This window comes from Chiloscyllium plagiosum, chromosome 15 (assembly GCF_004010195.1).
Source record: "Chiloscyllium plagiosum isolate BGI_BamShark_2017 chromosome 15, ASM401019v2, whole genome shotgun sequence".
Taxonomy (NCBI): Eukaryota; Metazoa; Chordata; class Chondrichthyes; order Orectolobiformes; family Hemiscylliidae; genus Chiloscyllium; species Chiloscyllium plagiosum.
The window spans coordinates 40188073-40214569 of NC_057724.1; the positions used below are offsets into that span (position 1 = coordinate 40188073).

The following is a 26497-nucleotide window of genomic DNA, read 5'->3' on the forward strand; positions in this document are numbered from 1 at the left end:
TATACTCAGTAGTTGAGTATCTTATCAAACACATTCTGAAATGCTAAATACGAGATTGCCTCTTTGCAATTGTTTTCTTATTAACAAGAGAATCTGATGTTTTGTGGTCTCTTTCAATCTTAAATCTTAAGCCCATAACATACTTTGAGAATTTCATACAAGTCCATATTGCCACCAGGTCTCCTGTTTCAACTGTGACATGCCTTTTTAAAATTTCTATTAGAACCTGCAGCATAATACGCTGGTCTACGTTTAACCATCTTCTGAGAATTGTAAAACTACACCCAATCCTATGAAAGATGCATTTTCTGCTATTATCTTCAGTAACTATGGGTTGGAACATGATAATACATTTTAATAAATGAGTAATTATTTTTTCAAAAGAATTTATTTGTACAACATTCCAAAATCATTGTTCACCTTATCTCAGCAGTTCTTTTGATTGCTTGTTGCTTGTTGTTTGCTGATAGGTTAGGAATGAAGTTCCCTGACTGCTGACAATATCTAGACTTCTTTGCAATTCTGTTAATTTCATGGATTGAAATAATTCTCTGATCGGCCTGATTTTCTGAAGATCCACCTTCATGCTTGTGACTTGCACCATGTGGTCGAAGAATTTGATCATAGCTTTGTAAATTCATATTTGTCATTTACTGCCAGATCTGCCTCCTGTAATGTTTTCAGAATGCCCTTAACTCTACACCTGTGTTCTCCTTTTGTTGAGCTGTGTAATAACTATACATCATATTATTTCTTCCTTTCCTTGAAGTATATTGCATCTTGGTTTCTGGATTATTTCAGGTGCTTACACAATTCCAAATGTGAAAACTGCATCAACCAAAAGGCATTATAAATTTTTATAATAAAATTTTTAAAATAATTTTCATTCCAGCTCTAAAGTTATTTGCCAGAATCCACTCAATGCATCTAATTTTGTGAACCATGAACTCTTTGCCATGCTGACCTTTTGAGAGTAAAACTAAATGATTCTGGAAGATGTAAAGTAGTTCAGTTATTTCTCTGTCTTAATACTGAGAGTCATAGAGTCATACAGCACAGAAATAGACCCTTTGGTCCAATTCATCCATGCCTATCAGATTTCCTAAACTGAACTAGTCCCATTTGCCTACATTTGGCCCATAGCCCTCTTAAACTTTCCTATTAATGTACCTGTCCGAAAGTCTTTTAAATGTTGTAAGTGTACTTGTCTCTACCACTTCATCTATCAGCTCGTTCCATACATACATCACCCTCTGTGTGAAAAAGTTGCCCCTCAAGTACCTTTTAAAATTTTCCCTCTCACCTTTAACCAATGTCCTTTACGTTTAAACACCTCTACCCTGAGGAAAAGACCTTGGCTACTCACCTTACTGATTTTATAAATCTCTGTAAGGTCACCCCTCAGTCTCCTACACTTCAAGGAACAAAGTCCCAGTCTCTCCAGCATCTTTTCATAACGCAAACCCTCGAATCTCAGTTATATCCTTCTAAATCTTCTTTGCACCCTTCCAATTTTAATAACATCCTTCACATAGCAAAATGACCAGAATTGTATGCAATACTCCAGATTGGCCTGACCAATGTCATAACATAATGTCCCAACTCCTGTATTCAATGCTCTGAAGGTGAGTGTGCGTAATGTATTTTTCACCAGCCCGTCCACCTGTGATGCCACTTTCAAGGAACTACGTACCTGCACTCCTCGGTCTCTCTGTTCAATAACAACGCCTAGGCCCTACTATATAAGTACTGCCCTGGTTTGTCTGACCAAAATACAACACCTTGTTTTTATCTAAATTAAGCTCCCTCTGCCATTCCTCAGCCCACTAAACTAGTTGATCAGATCCCACTGTACCCTTAGAAAATCTTCTTCATTGTTCAAATTTGATGTCATTGCAAACTTATTATTCATGCCTCCTATATTCTCATCCAAATCATTTAAAGGTCTTCACCTGAGCAACAACCATCTACCATCACCCTCAGCTTCCTACTATCAAGCCAAGTGATTTAACCTTAGTGACCAGTCTACCATGCAAAATCTTGTCGAAGGCTTTGCAAAAGACCATGTAGACAATGTGTACCACTTTTCCTTCATCAACATCTTGGTCATCTCTTCATGTTTGAGAGACATGATTGAGTTGTTAAATCTTGCCACGATCTGACCTTTGACATTTAAATTTGTTCCTCTTGCGCTTTGTAGTTTAATGAAGAGGCTTTAAACTTAATCTGTTTTAGCCATTTTAACTTTATTGGAAAATATACTAACTGCTGCACTGGTGACTTGTTAAAACTCAGTGGACTGTCTCTCAAAAATTACCAACTAATATTTAGTGGGCTATTGATTTCTCCTGAGATATCTAACCTTTGTGGCTGTGATTCTCCTACATCTGGGATCTAGTTGTGATTTAACTTCTGTTGGTTAATTCCTTGTAAATATTTCTTAAACTGATCATAGTTACAACTGTTATATTTAGCTCCCTCTGCTGGGCAATCATTTCACTTAAATACTTCTTTTCTGCTGCATGTGAAGTCCGGAAATGGCATTGGTGTTTTTTTAGTACTTTAGTTAAGCTTTTATTTTGGTACACTTTCTGATTTTGGGCCTACATACTGCACTGACTTGCTTGGCTCCTCTACATACCTGATCTCCCCTTGAACTTTCTCTTGGTTTTACTTCCAGACGTAAGATTGCCTCGCAAACCATGATGCCTTCACAAGCTTAATGTCCTTTCTTGACTGTAAAAAAATCTGCCTGTGCTTCATATGTCACACTGATGACTACATAGCTTCATGTTACTTAGTCCTTAAATTGACAAATGCACAATTGTTTGCTAATCTATGGAGGTCTCTGATGAAGGAATCAATGGTCTCTCCTGATCTTTACCTCTGTTCATTTTATCTAGCCCATTTTATAGTTAGGCTTTTTGGAATTACAAATAAATGCAGTCATTATAAATGGATAGTTCAAACTATCTGACTAATTTATATTGCATACCCATAATCTGTTGTATGGTTCTTAAATAAAAATTACTGGAGGCTTACATTTGAATAATTATGTTCAAAAGGTGGAATTAGAAGAAAAAAATGTTTCAAGTGTTCATGTTAACATCTAATTAATTAATTGGAATTGGAGGCCAAGAGTATGGTAACTAAATTTGCTGATGACAGCAAGTTGGGTAAAAAAGTAATTTGTCAAGGGGATACATATGTAAGGGTGGGGAAGTGAACAAAATCCAGCAGAGGGAGTATAATGTGACAAACTGTGAATGTGCCAATTTGGCAGAAAGAATAAAAACATTAGTATATTATTTGATTAGAAAGTAGTTGCTGAACTTGGAGGTATATAGTAATTTCGGTTCATGGCAAATGAATCATAAAAAGTTAGTTTGCGAGTTCTGCAAGTGATTAGGAAGACAAATGGAAGAATGTCACTTACTGCAAGGGGAATGGAACATACAAGAATGGAACTTAAAATGTAGTTACACAGAGCATTGGTGTGTACAATTACTCTTGTTTGAAAAAACATATATTTGCTGACATCACCAATCCAATATGTTCACTGTCAATTATTTCCAAATGTGCATAAGTCCATGCGTATGCAATATTTAGGCTATTTTAAAAATCAAAATTAAAATAGAGTCATACAGATGTACAGCACAAAACAGATCCTTCAGTCCAATGTGTCCATGCCGACCTGATATCCTAACCTAATCTAGTCCCATTTGCCAACTCATCCACGTCGACCAGATATCCCAACCCAATCTAGTCCCAACTGCCAGCACCTGGCCCATATCCCTCTAAACCCTTCCTATTCATATGCCCATCCAGATGCCTTTTAAATGTTGCAATTGTACCAGTCTCCACCACTTCCTCTGGCAGCTCATTCCATACACACACCACGCGCTGTGTGAAAAAGTTGGCTTTTAGATCTCTTTTATATCTTTCCCCTCTCACTAGAAACCTATGCCCTCTAGTTCTGGACTCTCCCATCCCAAGGGAAAGAACTTTGTCTATTTATCCTATCCATGCCCCTCATGATTTTATAAACCTCTATGAGGTCACCCCTTAGCCTCCGATGCTTCAGGGAAAACAGCCCCAGCCTATTAGTCTCTCCTTATACCTCTCCAAATCCTCCAACCCTGGCAACATCCTTGTAAATCTTTTCTGAACCTTTTCAAGTTTCACAACGTCCTTCTGATAGGAAGGAGACTAGAATTGCACGCAATATTCTAATAGTGGCCTAACCAACGTTCTATACAGCTGCAACATGACCTCCCAATTCCTGTACTCAATACTCTGACCAATAAAGGAAAGCATACCAAACACCTTCTTAACTATCCTATCTACCTGCGACTCCACTTTCAAGGAATTATGAACCTGCACTCCAAGGTCTCTTTGTTCAGCAATACTCCCTAGGACTCTACCATTAAGTGTATAAGTCCTGTGAAGATGTGCTTTCCCAAAATGCAGCACCTTGCATTTATCTGAATTAAACTCCATCTGCCATTCCTCAGCCCAATGGCCCATCTGATCAAAATCCCATTGTAATCTGAGGTAAACTTCTTCGCTGTCCACTACACCTCCAATTTTGGTATCATCTGCAAACATACTAACTATACCTCCTATGTTCACACCCAAATTATTTATATAAATGACGAAAATGACCCAGCATCGATCCTTGTGCCTCCAGTCTGAAAAACAACCCTCCACCACCACCTTCTGTCTTTTACCTTTGAGCCAGATCTGTAGCCAAATGGCTAGTTCTCCCTGTATTCCATGAGAGCTAACTTTGCTAACCAGTCTCCCCTGGGGAACCTTGTTGAACGTCTTAGTGAAGTCCATATAGATCACATCTACCGCTCTGCCCTCATCAATCTTCTTTGTTACTTCTTCAAAAACTCAATCAAGTTTGTGAGACATGATTTCCCACGCACAAAGCCATGTTGACTATCCCTAATCAGTCCTTGCCTTTCTAAATACATGTACATCCTATCCTTCAGGATTCCCTCCAATAACTTGCCCACCAGTCTATGGTTCGCTAGCTTGTCCTTACCACTCTTCTTAAACAGTGGCACCACGTTAGTCAACCTCCAGTCTTCCGGCACCTCACTTGTGACTATCGATGATACAAACATGTCAGCCAGGGGCATGTTCCTCAAAAATATTGACCTGTACTTAAAAACTTCAAGTGCATGTACGATAGCAGCTTAAAAGTCATGCATTTCTACTATTTCTTGCTCTGTAAAATAACGTACTGCCAAAATAGATTCTATACCCACCTTGATTTTCATTCTGTGAAAGAAGATCACTTCCCTAGCTGCTCACAGAGTTCTAGGAACACCCGATCAGGTCCTGGAGATTTATCCACCTTTTGCATTTCAAGACATCAAGCACTTCGTCCTCTGTAGTATGGACATTTTTCCAGATGTCAAAATCCCAAAAAGTTTAACACTTTAATTCTCTTACACGATATATTATTTCATTTCTTTTTTAATTTTTATCTTTGTTGAAATATATTTGAGATATGTTGCTGATAGTGTGCAGCTTCTGGGTGTCAGCATAGCAACCTTTGAAAAAGGATACATTTGTGTGGGAAGTAGTTCCCAGAAGATTCATTCAGGGTGTTATCTTATGAAAGACGTTGGAATAGGTTGGGTCTTTACCCATTGGAGAAGAGAAAAATGAAAGATGATCTTATTGATACATATAAGAAACTGAGGGGACTGACAATGTGGATTCTTAGAGAACGAATCCCTCAAAGGAAAGACTAGAACTAGGGGATACAGTTTAAGAATACAAAGACTCACTTTTGAGAGAGAGTTGAGTAGAAATTTTATTTCTCAGGAAGTTCTCTTTTCTTCAGAAAACATTGGAGACTGGGTCACTGAATTTGTTTGAGGTTGAATTAGATATATTTTGATAGACAAGTGAGACAAGGGTTATGGGGGCAGACAGGAAAAAAAACAGTTGAGACCAGAACCAGATTAGCTTATGATCTTATTGAATGACAAAGCATGTTTGGATGATTGAATGACTTATTCCTGCGCCTAAGCCCTATGTTCCTAAGCAATATCGCTTCTAGTATTTTTTTATGCACCCACCATTTAGGATAATGGTTCATCAAGGGAAAATTATGGTGCCAAACAAATAAGATACATGCCACAACACTTTAAAAACAGTGGTTGATTCTTTCAGCATTTGTCATCCCCTCAAAATAATTAAGTTAGACTTCATGACAGTAGATCTTCTTTCTCAGAATGAAAATCAAGGTGGGTATAGAATCTATTTTGGCAGTACGTTATTTTACAGAGCAAGAAATAGTAGAAATGCATGACATTTAAGCTGCGATCGTACATGCACTTGAATTTTTTAAGTACAGGTCAATACTTTTGAGGAACATGCATATGTGCCTAGAAACTGCAATCACCTTGCTCAGAAACAATTTGGAGAAGGTATGCTTGAAGTAAATATAGGCAATTGGATTCTACTTATATTCTCTTTGTGCAATCTTTCAATAGGTAGCTTTATTCATTAACAGGGACTACAGTTCATTAAATATATTTGTAGGATTATAATTATAGTAGGAATTATATGTGGGAGAACAGATGTTTGATCAATCTTGAAGAGATTGTAGTAATAGAGAAAGGTATTACTTATAACTTCTGTATTAATTGGAAGCTGTTCTTGAATTGTATTATGCATATTCATGCAATGAAACAAGAACAGACAACACCAAAACTAATGATCAGTTGAGGAAGAGTGAATTGACTCCCTTCTTCTTAACACCCTTGGTTGGCCATAATATACATTTTAATGCTTTTTAACATATGGCAATATCATATTTCAATTAAAATACAGCCTAGTCAAAACTAAGGAGCCAAAATGAGGTCTTTTTGAATAAGAGGCATTTTATTAATTATTCAACCTAAGCACAATAATGAAGTGCAATATCAAATACACATAGGTGTAAACCCTATAAGGAGGAGGTCTGGTACAAAAGGAAGGTCTGGATTAAAAAATCCTTGAGGCTTCTAGCCTGAGGCCACAGTTGTTAAATTGAAATCTTGTATCTGCAGTAGCGGCAAAATTTGTAAATATCCTTGAAATATTAGTGAATATATGTTTTTCTACTTTGTCTTATCACCAAGTTTATTTTGCTATGCTGAGGAAGCAGGGAGGGCAAAAGAGAAAGATATGAAAATATTCTGCTCAAAAACTCTTTTCCTGAAATACAGTCCACCTATGTATTCCCATATGCGACTTCATCATTTTTACAAACTGGAAAATCTGCAGATGACTTTCATCTAATATGTGAAACTTGCAGAAAAGTGTGACTCATAAATAGAAGGCAAGAGTTTCTTCACACCTGGCTGAGTTTTGCTATCTTTTGATAAAATGCTAACTTTGACTCAGGTTGTGTTTGTTTATCCTACATTAGTTTAATTACTTTGGTTCTACCTGGTTAAGTGATCATTATGGCCACCCTAAGTGTTTTCTCCTTTTTTACAAACTGTTTTAGTTCCTGAAAGGTATTAAGCTGAGGCAGAGTTCCAAACTGCATGCTCATACATGCTGCCCACTGAAGAGAAAAAAAACACAATGCATGCAGCAAGAACTCAGACTACAATAGGATACTAGATTAACAATGTAATCTGCAAAACAATGACACTAAGAATCACATCTAACTGCCCTTCACTATCAGTTTTGAAGCTGCAAATCTACCTTTGGCACTAAGGTAAATGATACAATGAAAAGTTCACTACTTTCTAGTGAACTAATTCACTAAATCTTCTATCCATGCAGTTCATGCAATTTCCATACAAATAGATCCCTACTACAATTTAATGTGCCAGATAGCAAATTAGTATTGTGTGCTTTTTAGATGTGCATCTAATATATTGATGGAGAAAACTTGACCAGTCAAACATTGCTAATAGCATAGAGAACTTCTTGCCAAAGCTAAATTTAGGAATATTTTATTAAAATATATTTCAAATATATTGCAAATATAAACATCCACTCATCCCAATCCAACTTCCAAACGCCCCAATATGTCAAATCTATTCTTCTAGAGAAACAACCAGACCATCCTGCCATCAAAGCTAACTGTGAAATCCTATGTCTTGGCCTCACTGTCTTTCATTCCAGCTGTCTAAGAATATGAGTTAATCACACTCAGCAGGCACGGTCTGATGACATCTATAGCTCCCTTGGTTTCTGAATTACAAATTCAGCCCTGTCCTGGCCTCACGGAACCTTCTATGTAACTTATTCCAGCTGCTCACTTCTTTGTCGATAAGTAATCATTGACATCAGAGGTTCACCCTTTGAAAGCTGAACACATGCTGATATTTCTCACTATCCAGACATGCCTGAAAATATTATTTTGGATTATTTCTTTTTTATTGTTAAGTTTATAAAATGCCTCCACAAGATCTCCACTGCGGATCTATTCTTGAGAACTTAAAGTTTTAACTGTTTATCATAACTCAGAGCTGTTCACTTTGACATGAATTAGTTTTGTTACTCTCTTCTGAACTATATCTAGAACCTGGTTAGTTTCTACATGTTGCAGTGATAAACACTGTTCACAGAAGTCCAGAAATAGCCTTACCTGCATGGCAACTGGTGGAATTCAAATTCAATTAATAAAATTAGGAATTGAAAGTACAGAGGGTCCCGAAACCTCTGACTTATGAAGGCTCATTCTTACAAAGGTGATGTCATACAGAGGTGCAATTTTAAAGACCCGACATACAAAGATTTCCTGTACTTATGAATGGCTCCTTTACGTTGTTCTGCATTGTGTTCTAACTTGCATACAAATCAACTTGCAAATGAATCCAGAGAGGAAACTGTTCGGAACCAGGAAACTGCCTGTAAGTCTTAGCAATAGTGATCATAAAATAACTGATTGTTGTGAAGGTCCTTCTGGTTCACTGATATCCTTATGGAAAGAAAATCTGCCATCCATGCCTGATCTGGCCCATAGCAATGTGGTTGACTCTTAACTGTTCTTTGAAATGGCTGAGCATGCTACTTATTTTAAAAGCAATTAGAGATAACCAACAAATGCAGCCTTGCTCGTGATGTCCATAAGTAAATAAAGGAGAAAAAGTGATATGTAGCTTCAGATTCACTTTATTTTGAAGTTAGCTCTAGTGTTCTATTTGTTTTGCTAATTGTTATCTCCTGCTGGGGTCTGGTAAGCAATGTCAACTGACATTTGTAGGTCTCTTTCAAATTTCAATATAGCAGGTTCAAACTGAACCAAGGTGCAAACTCGTCAAACTCTTTTTGTAATATCTTTATTGTTACCAAAAATGATTCTGAGCATCAAGGATTAAATAGCAAGAATGACAAGCAGGAGACTGGGAGAAGATGGAGAAGTCAACGTTTCAGATGTAACCCTTCTTCAGGACTGGGGTGGGTGTAAGGGCAGCTGCAGATAATAGGGGCCTGGGTGGGGGAGGGTATAGATGGGGAAAGGGGTGGAGTGATGATGTAGTGATAGGTGAACACAGGTAGAGAGGGCAACCTGGTTGGTCGATGAGAGGAATGAATCTGGTTGGTAGCTGAAAGGAAGGGTCGATCAGAGGAATGGGAGGGTGGGGGAGAGGCTAGAAAGGGAGTCAGGGAATGGGAAGGGATGTTATTTGAAATTGGGAGAACTCAATGTTTAGTCCTCCGGACTGTAGGCCGCACAGGTGGAAGACGATGTGTTGTTCCTCCAATTTGTGGTCTGATTTGCTGTGGCAATGGAAGAGGTCAAGGATGGACAAGAAAGGGAGTGGGAAGGGGAATTGAATGGGTGTTGACTGGAAGCTCAGGTAGGCCCCTGCAGGCCTGGCTGAGATGCTTAGTGAAACATGCCCTTAGTTTACATTTGGTCTCACCAAGTAGAGAAAACCACATCAGGAGCACCAAATAAAGTAAACTAGATTGGAAGAGAGGCAGTTGAACCTCTGTCTCACCTGGAAGGACTGTTTGCGGCCCTGGATGGAGATGAGGGGAATGATGTGTTGGCAGGCTTTGCATCTTTTACAGTTGCAGTGAAAGGTACCTGGGGTTCGGGTGTGTTGGTGGGGAGAGTGGCGTGAACCAAGGATTGATGAAGGGAATTGTCCTTATGGAAGCAGAGAGGGGTGGGGAGGGGAACATATTTTTAGTGGTGGGGTCTAACTGGAGTTGGTGGAAGTGTTTGAGGATGATACATGAGTTGCGGAGATTGTTGGGGTGGTAGGTGAGGACAAGGAGGACTCTGCCTTTATTGCGTTTGGAGAGGGGGCGGTTTAAAGCAGTGGAGTAGGGAATGCAGGAGGTGCAGTGGAGGGCTGCCCGGAAGGGGGAGAAAGCACATTGTTTAAAGTAGGTGGATATCTGGGATACTTGGGAGTGGAATGTCTCCTTGTCCGAGCAGATGCGGTGGAGGTGGAGGAACTGGGAAAACGGGATGGAGCTCTTGCAGGATACTGGGTGGGAGGAGGTGCAGTATGGGTAGTTATGGGAGTCTGTGGGTTTATAGTAAATGTCCATCCGGAAACTGTTGCCGGAGATGGAAATGGAGAGGTCAAGAAAGGGAGGGACACAAACTAAAATGATATTTTCTGGAATTTGGAAGGTTAAGGAGTGACTTAGCCAAGCTTTAAGCTTTTAAAAGGAACAAGTAGGGAAGACAGAAGCATTTTTATTGCTTGGAAAGTTGTGCACTATGGAACACAGTATAGGAGCCAGACTTTTCAGGAGTAAAATTAGGACACATATCTGCACACAAAGTTATGAATTTGAAACTACCTTTCATAAACGACAATTGATACTAGATTGATTGCTCACTTTAAACGTGGGAATGATATTTTGTCATTAGCCAAAAGTATTAAGTGATTAAGCAAAGGCATATACATGGAGGCAGAACACAGATCAACCATGATTTCAAGAAATGGTAGAACAGGTTTGAGAGGCTTTGTAAAAATTTATTTAAGTGATGTGGTGATCACTGATTAGATACACATTTATTGCCTATCATTCAATTCTTTGTTTTTATACAATTTAATGAGGCAGTTAAGATAAGGTAGCCATTGACTGGCATTTGACTTGAGGGTGACATCTATTCAAGTTGAGGTTTCGGTCATGGGTCATCATGTGACTATACACGACAATTCGCAATTGCCATTTTTTTTTTTAGCACAATTTTACTGCTCAATTTCCAAGAGGCAATGGGATCCAGAATTTGGGATTTACTTCTTTATTTCTTTTTCTGCTGTTGTTCTGTCTCATAACTGAAGTATTGGGTCTTATGTGTGACAATTTTGCCTTATGTCTTGATGTATAATTTTATCACCAAACCTAAAAAATTCACAGAAGAGTAACAAGAATGGTACCAATCCCTCAGAAGTGAGTGATGAAGAAAGACTAAATGACTTGAAGTTATTTTAAGCAATGAAGCGTGACAGAGCATTCATAATGCATAATGACTAACAACTTGGATCTTCGGAAGAGAACTACAAATTTTAGAAGTCTTGTGCAAGATTAACAATTAAAAGATGTATTTGCCTCATAATATGTGGATATATGAAGCAAATCATCAAAAAAAGATACTAATTCTGATTTAGGGAATTCATAGTTTAATGTATATATTAAGTGAGAAAAATAGTTGATGTGTGATTAGAACTGGCAAGCAACTTTGCTAGGGTCAATGCAAATAAAGCAGAAAGTATGGACATACTCAAAAGAGGGCAAGTTGAATAAATAGTTTATGTGGAAGCAGAATGTTGACAAGTTCAAGAAGGCAGTAGACAGATTCTTAGTGAAAGGAAGATTGAGGATTGCAAGAGATGAGGATAAATTTTGCAAGAAACCTTGCAGGGACATTTGCATCAGCTATGCATAGCTGAAAATTATGTAAATTTTCCTCCATGTTGTATCAGAAAATAATAACATTACACCTGCGCCTTTTTATATACACTGTATGTGAGATCCTACCAGTGGAATGGGTATTCATAACATTTGTATATAGGACCTTCTGAACTATGGGACTACTAGCCACTGTGACCTTTCTAATCCTAAACATTTCTAGTTTATTTAATACATTGCAGCTTGATGACACCTGAAAGTGACAGCAACATTTTCTAGATACTCTGCCAGTTGTATTTCTTAACTTATTTCAAGTCTTGATTTTGTGTTTAATTCACAGATTCTGCCAGCAGATGGTTCTAAAGGGCAATAGCCACAAGCAACATTACCAGTGAATTGCTAGCTGTGAATGGAAGTTTTCTAGTTTTCCACAGGGCCAACTTGCAAAGTTAGGGCTACAATTGATTTGCACCAAGCAGTCACATGTGGACAGTATGCATGAAGCATGCTGGCATCTCTCTCATTTTAAAGGAAAACTGTCAATGTTACTCTTCTTTTTACGTAAGTGCCTCACAGTGGATATTTCTCAATAATAGTCTGAAACACATTCTTAATTTACGCATATAGTTGCTACAAAGTCACATTAACGATTAAAATCAATACAACATTCCATATAACTTAGACTGTCCTGCTTTATCACTAAATCTCAGTTGGCACATTGGTATTTTTCATTTCAATACTTTTGCTATAGCTAAAATATAGATCATTGAATAAGGATTAGGATTGGTCAATATTGACCAGCAATGTGGACTATAAATCACATGTGCCTCCTGGTTTTCTAAATCAATGCTATAATAACATGACTTTTTTAAACAGGTTTTTTTGCTTATAAAGTAACAATTTAATTGCAATCAGCTAAGCAATTATGTAACACTTTCTGAATAGTATGATGTATCAAGATTCAATTGAACAAGATCTTAATAAAAACATTGATGGTAAACCTAAAATCCTCCTGTAAATCAGAACCAAACTGAGGTTTCCTGACAACATAGTGTCATACGTATATCTCAGCCAGATTTTCCAGTTTTGAGTCCACGCGATGACTTGTAGGCTATGGAAGGTGTATGTGTGATATAGCCAAGCAGGTTGATATTACCACAAAAATCCTTCCATTACATCTGCTGGCAAGTGATATGAGCAGGAGTGTTTCCTGGTCAGCAAACCATTGCAGCACTTTGCCCATTGACTAATGAGAAAAAAGATATAGTGGGCCAGATTAAATTTAAATTTAAAGAATTAAATTTGTTGTTAACAACTGAAAGCTGAAAATTATATGGAATAATCTGCCAGTAGAATATTGTGGGCAAAAAACATAAAATGCTCAAAACCATGTTGGTTGCAAAAAAGTATTAAAGATACTGGAGCATTAAGCTTCAATGAACCCAGTGACCTTTTCTGGTCCTTGATGAATCATATGTCCTTCTGCAAAGTCACTTAAACCTTGCCCACCATCTTAGGTAAGATGAAGAGGGTAAAGATCCAGAATAATGTTTACACTGGTCAAACAAGTGCCATTAACACAATCTTTTACTGCAGTAATGTAATAGCTTTGTTCCTCATAAGAAATCCAGATTTAGACTTGTACCAAAAAGACATGTTACGAAGATTTTATCACTTGCATCTGGGCTTCATTGAACCTAGATCCAATTGGTAAAAGAACAATATCTTATCACTGTACTGCCACGTCCCATGTTACTCTCCAAAATTTGATTATAACACATGCATAAAAGAAAATGTGACACTGACCTCCGGACAGGATGTATGGATGGGTGATACATAGCTACAAATATTCTCAACTTCAACTATATTTGTCTCCTTTATCTGTATGAGTTTGGGAATATCTTCACTGTGAATCTGGTTAGGAGGATGATGGTTGATGATGTCACCATCATTGTAGATACATCTCTATATAAAAATATGAACACATAGGTGTTAATTAGATTTTGTAAATATAAAAACCTTAACAGTTCTAGATATAGGCCCACAATATTTCAAACAAAATAAAATTAGGCTTTAAGCCAAACAATTAATAATTTTATATTTTTATAATTATAAGTTGGTTTCTTCATGAAGCTAAATGTAGAAAATTCTCATTGAATTTAAATTAGCCAGTTAAAAAGTAGCCCTACAGGAAGTGATGTTTTCTACATCATGACTGCTGATTTTCTATAATCTCTTGTCCTAAACATTAGAAATGCGTCACAAACAATGGCAATGGCCGTAGGCCTGAGGTGTGTCAGCTGGAGATTCAGTACGTGGAGCAGCTGGGGGCCTGGAGCAGCATCGGCTGGAAGTCCGGTGCGGGGAGGCGACTGTGGATCTGAGCCCAATGTAGTTAGAACGAGCCCAAAGTGTCAGTGAGGGAGGACCCCTGGCATCTGCAGCATCGAGAGCAGGAGTCCCAAGGTGTCCCAGACAGCGGGCCAAAGCAGAGAAGACCTTGCAGGGAGTGCATTTAAGAAATATTGTTGAACTTATAGCTTTAGTCCTTTATTTTTCCACTTAATTGTAGGAAGGACTGTAATGTTAACTTTTAACTTTATTTCTTTATTTTTCTACCTATACTAAGAACAATGGTAATGCTTTTCTTTGAATTTTGTTTCTCTATGTTACTACTTGTACCTAAGTTTTGCATCTTGGTATCTTCGTACCGAAGATGGCACCGTGTGTGGCAACATTGTACACTTTTCTCTGTACTCCTGTTCTTCTGTACTTGAGTACACACGACAATAAAGCTTAAATGAAATCAAATGGTTTCATTAGATTATTGCCTATTGGGAGTTTGGATATAAGGATAGAACCTCGTAGAAAGAGCCAAACACCATCATAATTTTTGATGAAACTAAGTTCAACAGGAGAGAAGAGACTTTTTTGCATGAAGTATTATTCTGTCAAAGTTAAAAATCACACAACACCAGGCTATAGTCCAAGAGGTTTATTTGGAAGTACTTGCTTTCGGAGCACTGCTCCTTCATCAGGTAGCTGTGATATTCTGTTCAAGGCAAAGCCTCCCTTGAATTGGTCAGGATATTCAGTGCTAAGCCCAAATATAATGATGTGGAACTGAATTACCTAATCAAATCAAGCAAGGTATGAGTCTGCCACATAGAAACATAGAAAATAGGAGCAAGGCATAGGCTATGTGGCCCTTTGAGCCTGCTCCATCATTCAATATAATCATGGCCGCTCATCCATCTCAGTACCTAGTTCCCATTTTTGCTCCATACCCTTGCATCTATTTAGCACTAAGAACCATATCTAACTACTCCTTGTAAACATTCAATGTTTTGGCCTCAACCACATTCTGTAATAGAAAATTCCACTCTCTGAGCAAAGAAATTCCTTCTCATCTGAATCTTAAATGGCCGACCCCATTTTCTTCTGAGGTGATCCCTGGTTTTGACTCTCTCATCATCAGGAACAGCCTTCCTCCATTTATCTTGTCTAGTCCAGTTAGAATTTCACAGGTTTCTGAGATCTCCCTCAATCTTCAAAACTCAAGTGAATAACAAGGAACCTTGATTATCCAAAAATCAATTATCTGAATACCAGATTATCCAAAGGGGATCTCAAGATCCTGATAGAAACATAATGTCAAAGAGCTGTTTCAACCCTGATCACGTCTTTTGTTTACAGGTACAATGATTAAAAACTAACTCGACTCACTGAAATGCTGCCAAGAACAGTCCTGGACATCAATGGAAGCCCAGGCACTGTGTCGAAATGACTGACCTCCTGTCCTCCCCTTCTTTCTCCCCCCACATTTCCCTGGAGTTCTACACATGGGTGAACCCTAAACCCCCCCTTCCCCAGATAATCTGTCCAACATTGTCCCATACAGGGCAGAGGTGGAACCTGTCAAACAGGTGTGTGTGTGTGTGTGTGAGAGAGTGAATGAGCACGCATGTGTGCACTATTTGGAGACTTACCCCACAAAGGCAGCAGCAGTCTTACTGTTGGTGTACAATCCGGCTGCCCCGGGGTGGGGGGGCAGGGGGAAGAGGGTGCGGACGGGTGTTCGGATGGTGGGTGAGGATGGACGGTGTGGCAATGTTGGACGGGGTTGGGGTGGGCGTGGTGAGATTGGATGGGCAGGATGGGAGCAGACGGGGTTGGGGCGTGCGAGGTGAGGGGTGGGAGTGGACAGGTTGGGTTCGGGTGGGGGCCGGGTGTGAGCAGACGGGGTTGGGAGCAGGCAGAGTTGGGGAGTGCGCGGTGGGTGGGGTCTCAAGCACCGTGTGCTTTTGTCTAGTGTCCTGAAAGGGGAGCAGACTTCACAGAAAATTCTGAACCCCAGAGGAAATCAATTATCCGAACAATCAATTATCTGAACGAAATAGTGCCCGCCCATCTCATTCAGATAATCAAGGTTCCTCTGTATAGTCCTAATCAAACCAATCTCTCTTCATACATTGGTCCTGCCATCCCAGGAATCAGACTGGTAAGCCTTTGTTACACTCTCTCAATAGCCAGAAAATCTTCCTTCAGATAAGGAAACCATAACTGCACACTATACTCCAGGAGGTATGCTCTCACCAAGACCATACACAATTGTAGCAAGATATTCTTGCTCCTGTACTCAAATCCTCTTGTCATCAAGTCCAACACACCATTTGCCTTCTTCATCACCCGCTGCACCTGCATGCTTACTTTCAGTGACTGGTGTACAAGAAGACCCGGGTGTTATTGCATCTGTTTATTTCACAATCTAGCACCATTCAGACAATAATCTACCTTCCTGTTTTTGCCAGTAAAGTGGATACCTTGGTTGAATGCTGCATTAATGACAAGAGCTGTCACTCTTATCTCTGGAATTCAGCACATTTGTCCATGTTTGAACCAAGGCTGTAACGAGGTCAGGAGCTGAGTGGCCCTAGCGGAATCCAAACTGGGTATCTCTGAGCAGGCTATTGATGAGCAGGTGCTGCTTAATAGCATTCTTGATGCACCTGCTAAAAGCCTCTTCTCTTTCTTATTCAGTCCTGAATATTCCTAGATAAATAGGTCACCCAAAAAGGAATATGTTGTGCCTGTACTCTCCCCATTTCCTTTTTAAACATCTCAGATTGTTCTGCTATAGAGTTTCCCAGTCTACTTTGGCCAGATATTGTCATATTTCAATAAAATCTGCCTTCCCTCAATCCAAAACCATTTATTGCATATCATCTCTTTGCTCTTCCATAACAAACCTAAAACATACAGTGTAGTGATTGCTATCACTAAAAAGTTCCCCAACTACCACCTTGACCAATTGACCACCATGTAACAATGAACAATAGTTGCTATTTCCAATTACCTCTTCCTCACATTGTATTAAATTCTTTAATTACTCAGCACCAAAGCCCATAAAGTAGCTTAGGTCCAACACTGTGCCAACCCCTATTGGACCTTTTACGTGTTGACTGAAAAACATCTGAATACATATCAAAAAATCTGCCCCCTAAAGCCTTTACATGATGACTATCCCAATTAACATTCAGGAAGTTAAAATCATTGAATATAATTACCCTATTATTATTACATACCTAAGCGAATTGTCTACATATCTGCTCCTCTATTGTCTAGTGACTGTGTAGGGACTTATAATATACTGCCAGCAATGTGCTAGTCCCCTTTTGATTCCTAGCCTCTACTCACAAAGCCTCATTTTGAAAACCCTTTCAAAACATTGTCCCTCCTGACTGCAGTAACAGACTCCTTAACTAATAATGCAATACTATCCTCCACTGAAGATCCTTTTCCCCAGAATATCGAGCTGCCAGTCCTGCCTCTACCTCAACTATGTCTCTGTAATGACAACAATATCACAATTCCATGCATCTCATCTTAACTCATCTGTCTTACCGATAATACTCCTGATATTAAAGTAGAGGTCACCCAGCTTCACCTCACTCCCTTGAATTGTTAGATGGCTGAACTCTTTCTGTCCTGGTTCCTTTACTATATTATGCTGAATCATGTTTTCTGCAAACCTGGCAATATTACATTTAGAGCTGAAAATGTGTTGCTGGAAAAGCGCAGCAGGTCAGGCAGCATCCAAGGAACAGGAGAATCGACATTTCGGGCAAGAGCCCTTCTTCAGGAATGAGGCCCTCATTCCTGAAGAAGGGCTCATGCCCGAAACGCCGATTCTCCTGCTCCTTGGATGCTGCCTGACCTGCTGCGCTTTTCCAGCAACACATTTTCAACTCTGCTCTCCAGCATCTGCAGTCCTCACTTTCTCCTCCAATATTACATTTAGTTCCCTCATCTAAATCATTAATACATGTAATAAATAGCTGGGGTCCAATCATTGATCCTTTGCTTCCCCATTAATTACACCATGTAACAATGAACAATAGTTGCTATTTGCAATCACCTCTTCCTCACATTGTATTAAATTATTTAATTACTCAGCACCAAAGCCCATAAGGTAGCTTAGTGTCATTGAAATTTTCAACCCTTACCTGGAAGTTCTAAATCTGTTCTGGATTTCCTCATCAAAGGAAAGAGGAGAAATATACAGAAGCTATCAAACTTTCCATCACCTCAATTAGATTATCCCTCAATCTTACATAAATCTTAAAGTGAATACAAGCTGTCCTTGTAGTTTAATCCCACAAGCCCTGATATCATTATTATCATGAAAGAAATAATGTTAGACAAACTAAAGGGGCTAAAGGCAGTTAGGTGCCCATCCCCAATGGCTTACATCCTTAGGTCCTAAAAGAAATAACTAAAGAGATATATTACTTGTAACTTTCCCAAAATCCTTGGATTCTGGAGAAGTACCAAAGGATTTGAAGAACTGCCAATGTGGTACCCACATTCAAAAAGGCAGGGAGCCAAAAAGCAGGTAACTTTTGGCTTTTTAGCCTAACATCTATTATTTAAAAAGTATTAGAATCAATCATTAAGGAGGTAATAACAGAATATTTAGAAAATTAAAATCTAATTGAGCAGATTCAGCATGGCTTCATGAAAGGGAAATTATGTCTGATTAATTTATTCAAGTTTTTCAGGAAGTCACAACCATAGTGGGTAGAGGGGAACCAGTAGGTGTGCTGTATTTGGACTTCCAGAAGACATTTGACAAGGTATGTTACAAAAAGTTACATCATAAGAACCCACAGTATTAGAGGCAGTATATTGGCATAGATATAGAATTCACTAATGAGCAGAGAAGAGCAAGTAAGGATAAGGAATTCTTTCTCAGGTTGGCAACCTGTAACCAGTGGGGTTCCACAGGATTCAGTTCTGACACTGCAACTGTTTACAATATATATTAATGACTTGGAAAAAAGAGGTAAATGTACTGTAGGCAAATTTGCAGACATTTAAAAATTAGGTGGAAAGGCAGATTACAAGAGAGATACAAAGAGTATACAGAGACACACTGAGAAGTTAAATGGGCAAAAAGTTGGACAATAATATGGGAAAATGTAAAACTGTTCATTTTGGAAGTGAAAACAAAAAAAATGTTATAATTAAATGGAGAAAAACTGCAGAGAACTGCTAGACAAGGGGACTTCAGACACTTGTGCACAAAACTCAGAAAGCTGGCACACAGGTGCAGCACATAATCAGGAAGGCTAATGGAAGTTGGCCCTTATTTCAAGGGGGGGTTGGAGAATAAAAATAGGGAAGTCTTACTGCTATTGTACGGTGCTGGTGAGACCACATCTGGAGTATTGTGAGCAGTTTTGGTCCCCTTATTTAAGAAAAGATATTATTTCATTGGAGGAAGTTCAGAGAAGGTTCACTAGGATGATCCCTAATATGGAGAACTGTGTTATGAACACTGGTTGGAACTCTACTCATTGGAATTTAGAAGAATGAAAGGTGATCTCACTGAAACATATAGGATTACTAAAGGGTTTGATAAGGTAAGTACTGAGAGGATTTTCCCCTCATGGGATAGTCTAAGAGCACAGACATAGTCTCTGAAATAAGGGTACCAATTAAAATCTGAGATGAGGAGGAATTTCGTCTCAGAGATTTGTGAGACTTTGGAATTCTTTTCCACAGGCAGCTGTACGGTAGTGGAAGTGGGGTGGGGTGAGTCCCATTTAAGGTGAGATAAATAGGGGAATAAGTGTTATGGGAGCATGCAGGTAAGTGGAAGTGAAGAGTGTCAAATCACCCATATTCCTATTGAATGGCACAGTGGCCTTACTACTGCTCCTATCTCTTATGGTCATATGGTCTTATCATTCTGCGAATCTCCAGTCCAAGGCCTTTTTGAGATGTGCCACCTAAACTAACTGTAAAATAGTATTAACCAGAGCTTTATAGAATCATAGCATTAATTTTCACTGCTTTGGAATCCAGCTGTACTCTTCTATAAGCTATCCTCATCTGTTTAAGATGCACGTCGATATTCTATTTGCCTTTGATTTTTTACATGGTATTCAAATCCATTTACTCCGCTGATTTCTTGTCTCTAAAGGACATCATCACTTCTTAGTAAGATCGCAGAAACAGTAGCAGCCACAGCACATGAATCCATGATGTAGAAGCAGTTTGGGTACAGAAATGATAAAGCCAGGAAACCGCTTGTGGGAGTGGTGTGCAAGCCTGAACAGTAACTACACAGAAGGAAGGAAGACGAAGGAAGACATAATGGAAGCTTGTCAGGAAGGTAGGATGATAATCATGGAGGGCTTCAATCTACATATAGAATGGAAAAATCATATGTCCAAACATAACCTATCTAAAGATTTTATAGAATGTTTCAGGATAATTTTACTTAGAAAAGCATGTACTCGAGTTAACAAGAGAGCAGGCTATACTAGACCTGGTATTGTGCAAAGAGATAGGATTGTTTTTGGACAGTGGACTCATAAATTGAAAAAGATACTGTTTTAAACCAAGGAAACTGTGGAAGACAATGTTGCAGTTTTAAAACAAAATGCTTCTGGACCTCATTGTGTGTTATACCTACAAATTTGCCTTTTTCACGCAGTGGGAAAGAATGCTAGACATCTCAGTTCCATGGATGTGTGTTTAGGGCTGGTTTGCTCAGTGACAGTCATTGTTTTTTTTTTAATCAGCATGGCTTAACATGGTAACAACTCCTTAGTGAGTCCTGGGCAAGTGGCTACAGCCTTGTAAGTGGATAATAGAGCAGAGAAACATGTAGACTGCAAAGAGAAAGCTCCTAAGTCTGCTTCTTCCTTCCCTACCCACAATATTTCTGTTTCATCTTCCATTTTTGTGTCTGTAAGTGTTTATGAATTTTTAAAAGGGGTAGAGGTTAAGGTTATAGAATTATAATTTGGAGATGCCGGTGTTGGACTGGGGTGTATAAAGTTAAAAATCACACAACACCTGGTTATAGTCCAACAGGTTTATTTGGAAGCATTGGTTCTGAAAGCTATGGAATTCTAAGTTAGCAATTCATGTTTCTTACTTGCCATTGGATAAAAACCAATGATTACAATAAAAATGATTTCCTTGTTAATGACAAAATCTGGTGTTCCTATTTTTTTAACCTGAATTGGGCAGTGAGATAAAGTGCATTTTCTCCTACATGCATGGGGACTGGTGGATTTGTTTTATTCATCTTGGATAAAGGATCCTTGCTAGGCCATCGTCTTTTAGGCATACTTAATTACTCTGGAGAAACCAGTAGTGATCCACCTTCTCGAATGCTCTGCAGTTTTATGTAGGCAAAAGTGTGGACTGCAGATGCTGGAAACCAGAGTTTAGAGAGTGGTGCTGGAAAAGCACAGCAGGTCAGGCAGCATCTGAGGAGCAGAAAAATCGATGTTTCTGGGCTTTTGCCTGAAACGTCGATTTTCCTGCTCCTCAGATGCTCCCTGACCTGCTGTGCTTTTCCAGCACCACTCTGATCTAAAAACTGCAGATCTTATGTAGCAACAGCACAGCACTGATTGTATGGGAGTTCCAGGATTTTGACCCATCAACAATGAATGAACAGTGTTATGGTTCCAAGTCAAGATGGTGTTTGGTCTGGAGGCGAACGTGCAGATGATGGTATTCCCATGAATCTGCTATTCCCATCCTTCTGGATGATAGAATTGGCAAATTTGGAAAGTGTTGACTAAGGAGCATCCTGGAGTTCTCAAATAAAGTTTTCTTCAATTTTGAATGTGCAATAACACTTACTCCATGGGAGAAGTACTATGATTCAACCTAACATTGACACAGTGCTGACCGATGTACATTTGCAAGACAGAGCCCAATAACATTTAGTGCAGTAAAAATACATCTATCATACGGCACAGCATCAACCTATTGAAACAAGGCACAGATTTACTTTTCAGTTTAAAGCCTAGTAACGAAATAATTGCCATTTTTTGCCTTTTGCAAGAATGATCCCAGTTTCTCCTTTTGTCAATTTCCATTATATAATCCTCCAATAAGCATTAGCAAGTACCGTTGTGGGTTTTTCTCACATTATAAGAATTACTGCTTAGACTGTGAATTCAATTTGAGCAAGAGCTCTTCACTACTGCTTGGTTTAAATCCTTACTCGATAAACTCAATGTTCCCTAAAGTGGGTCAATCCTCTACGCTGATGCGAGATGGTTAAGCCGAGGGAAGGTCCCTCAAAGATGTTTAGATCTGATGCTGGAAATCAAGACTTTTCTCAAATCAAGGAATGAAGTAGGCAATGGGCTGCCTCAGTGTGTGGTTGCTCAACTTCAGGCTCATTACAGATACAACGTCAAAACTGAACGAGCTGAACTTGAACTACAGGGAAAGGACAGAGACTTAGCACATATGATCAACATTGTGAACTAACATAAATTAAAAATGGTCTGTGGTCATTTCATTTCAAGAGTAAAATGTTGCAACACTTCCTACATCTGGAGAAAATCATAGAAAAAAATGTCAAAGACAAAGAAAATGGTTTCACCCAGAACAATTCTGTGCACACCTGATAACTTTAGCAGAGGAATTAAATAGGTGATTTCAGAAATTAAATTTTATGGAACAAATCACATGTTTGTCTCTTTTAAGTAAACATTGGTAGGTTGGCTCCCAAACTCCATCAGGTGTTTGATTTACAAAGCAGTAGGGTTGATATGGAGATAGTTACTACACAAAACGATATTGAGCTGGAAGTCACATCAAGGAACAGTAATTTTTGTTGATTTGTAAACATAGAGAAAAATACCTGGCCCATCATCCTGTGCTTTTAACATGAAAGTCACTCTGGCTCCACATACTTCTGTGAGACATATTCTTCTAAGCTAATCAAGCCCAAGTGTCACCCCTTCCTCCCAAGTAGCCATGTGACAGACTGTGTGTGGCTAACATCTCAAATTACAACCCAGACTTCAAGGCATTGGCAGATAATATGCAGTCACAGGTGTCACACTGAGATGAGATGAGTAACGAGGTTGGTTACTTGCACTTGAATTCAAAAATTAATTTGTTCTTTAAGAGGTTAGGGATAGGAAATCAGAGAAGGAAAGCATGTTCAAGAACTGTTACTTCATGGAACATTGCACTAAGTTGAACCCCAACATGTGAAGACTCCTTTTGCACTCTCGTTTTTCTCTCTTATCATCTCTTTTTAGCTATCTGGAATTCCAATCCCTTTTCAAACTGTAAACCAATGCCAGATTCCTTGGTCTAGGAATGGTGCTGTCACAGATTTAAGAGCCAGTTGGATTCCTAAACTGACTGAGGGGAATATACAGGATTACTCCAGTATGAAACTTGAACTGCTTACATAAAGGTGGATATTTCCCAGAAGTTCAGTGACCTTCTGATCCGTGCAGAGTTTGAAGTGTTTACAGACAATAAACCACTTGATAAATTTCAAATGTGTGCCAAGCTTGGAACAACAAAGACACAGTGTGTTGCTGAACTTGCTCAGTTTCAATTCCAGATCAGGTAGTCGTCACGCAAAAGTCACAGAATCACAGAGTGCTACATTATAGGAGGCCATTCAGTCCATTGTCTCTACACCAGTTATCTGAACATTTTAACTTAGTGCCAATCTCCTGTCTTTTCCTTATGAACTGCACATTGTTACTCTTTAAATAATCATCCACTATCATCCAGAATAACTCAGTTGACCTTGCCTCCATCATACATCCAAGCAGTGCATTCCAGAGTAATGCAAATGCTGATGCTTTGGTCAGAAGACTGACCACAAGATAGTACATACCCCTCTCCATTTGGAAGTATTGTGACTGATATTACATCTGCATTCCAAATCAAAGGAGTTAAAATAGGCACGGAAGCTTTTGAGGTTTTGGATGAGGATCAGGGAGGAGGAGGGCATTCTCTATTGGCTAGTTAATGATAAGAGAGAGAGGTGATGCAACTCATCCTACCTAACTGCCTCAAGTGGTAAAAACAGCTCATATCAAATAGGGCATCAAGCAAAGGAAGAAGTGACAGCTGAACAGACAGTAGTGTTACAGTCCCAGAACAGCTCGTGTTGACAACGATCAAAATTGCATTACGTTTACTTTGGCCAAAATACAAAAGTGTCTTGCCCTGCAGCATGAGCACTGGTTGCCAGGCGGTCTCAACAATAGGGAGACAGTCACTGTGTGATAGATAGTAACAGAAACCAATGAAACCAGCAAGAAGAGAAGAAGAAACATTTCTAAGAGTAATACTATGGGAAAGTCGTGGAAGTTCTCTTTCTCACGAATATCCAGACTTTATTTCGTACTAAACAGTAAGGTTAAAGTAAGTTAAGTAATTAAAGTTACAGTGAGTAACATTAAATATAAAAGTATAAATTGAGGTCTGACAGGGCAACTCAGCCAAGTGGAATGCCTGTCCTGTGGCATATGGGTAGTCATGGAGAATTCTTGTGAACTAGAGAAGCCAATATTAAGGAAGTGTCACCAGCTGCACAAGCTTTAGCTCCAGGTTTCAGAGCACCAGAAATAGCTAGTGTTGCTGACAGGCATGGGTGAAGTAGAGAACTATATAGATAGCACATACAGAGAGGTGGTCACACTAAATAGTCACAGAATCATAGAGATGTACAGCACAGAAATAGACCTTTTGGTCCAACTCGTCCACGACGACCAGATATCCCAACTCAATCTAGTCCCACCTGCCAGCACCTGGCCCATATCCCTCCAAACTCTTCCTATTCATATATCCATCTAGATGCCTTTTAAATGTTGCAATGGTACTGGCCTCCATTACTTCCTCATTCCATACACGTACCACCCTCTGCGTGAAAATAGTTGCTTAGGTCTCTTTTATATCTTTCCCCTCTCACCCTAAACTATGCCCTCTAGTTCTGGACTCCCTGACCCCAGGGAAAACACTTTGTCTATTTGTCCTATCCATGCCCCCCATGATTTCATAAACCTCTAAGGTCACCCCTCAGCCTCTGACAGTCCCAGCCTATTCAACCTCTCCCCATAGCTCAAAACCTCCAATCCTGGCAACCCTTTCAAGTTTCACAACATCTTTCTGATAGGAAGGAAATCAGAATTGCATGCAGTATTCCAACAGTGGCCTAACCAATGTCCTATACAGCTGCAACATGACCTCCCAACTCCTGTACTCAGTACTCTGACCAATAAAGAAAAACATACCAAACACCTTCTTCACTATCCTATCTACCTGCGACTCCATTTTCAAGGAGCTATGAATCTGCACTCCAAGGTCTCTTTGTTCAGCAACACTCCCTACGAAATTACCATTAAGTGTACAAGTCCTGCTAAGATTTGCTTTCCCTAAACTAAACTCCATCTGCCACTTCTCAGCCCATTGACCCATCTGGTCCAGATCCTGTTGTAATCTGAGGTAACCTTCTTCGCTGTCCACTACAACTCCAAATTTGGTATCATCTGCAAATTTACTAACTGTACCTCTTATGCTCGCATCCAAATCATTTATATAAATGATGAAAAGTAGTGGACCCAGCACCGATCCTTGTGGCACTCCACTGGTCACAGACCTCTGGTCTGAAAAATAACCCTCCACCACCATCCTCTGTCTTCTACCTTTGAGCCAGTTCTGTATCTAAATAGTTCTCCCTGCATTCCATGAGATCTGACCTTGCTCACCAGTCTCCCAAGGGGAACCTTGTCAACCACCTTACTGAAGTCCATATAGATCACATCTAGTGTTCTGCCCTCATCAATCCTCTTTGTTACTTCCTCAAAAAACTCAATCAGGTTTGTGAGACATGATTTCCCACGCATAAAGCCATGATAACTATCCCTAATTAGTTCTTGCCTTTCCAAATATATGTACATCCTGTCCCTCAGGATTCCCTCCAAAAACTTGCCCACCGACGTCAGGCTCACTGGTCTATAGTTCCCTGGCTTGTCCTTTTCGTAAACAGTGGCACCATGTTAGCCAACTTCCAGTCTTCTGGCACGTCACCTGTGACTATCGATGATACAAACATCTCAGCAAGGGGCCCAGCAATCACCTTCCTAACTTCCCACAGAGTTCTAGGGTACACCTGATCATGTCCTGGAGATTTATCTACTTCTATGCATTTCAAGACATTCAGCACCTCCTCCTCTGTAATATGAACATTTTTCAAGATTTCATCATCTATTTCCCCACATTCTATATCTCCCATGTCTTTTCCCATAATAATTACTGATGCAAAATACTCGTTTAGTATCTGCCCCATCTC

The 26497-nt window shown here is 39.3% G+C and overlaps 1 protein-coding gene across 1 annotated transcript in view; it reads right to left on the bottom strand.

Annotated features, from left to right (window-relative positions):
* Nucleotides 1-26497, bottom strand: part of dlg3 (discs, large homolog 3 (Drosophila)) — a 539119-nt gene that overhangs the window by 408753 nt on the left and 103869 nt on the right. Inside the window, exon 4 of the mRNA XM_043704756.1 lies at nt 13657-13815. Coding sequence (XP_043560691.1) covers nt 13657-13815 — 159 coding nt within the window. The remainder of the gene's footprint in view (nt 1-13656; nt 13816-26497) is intronic.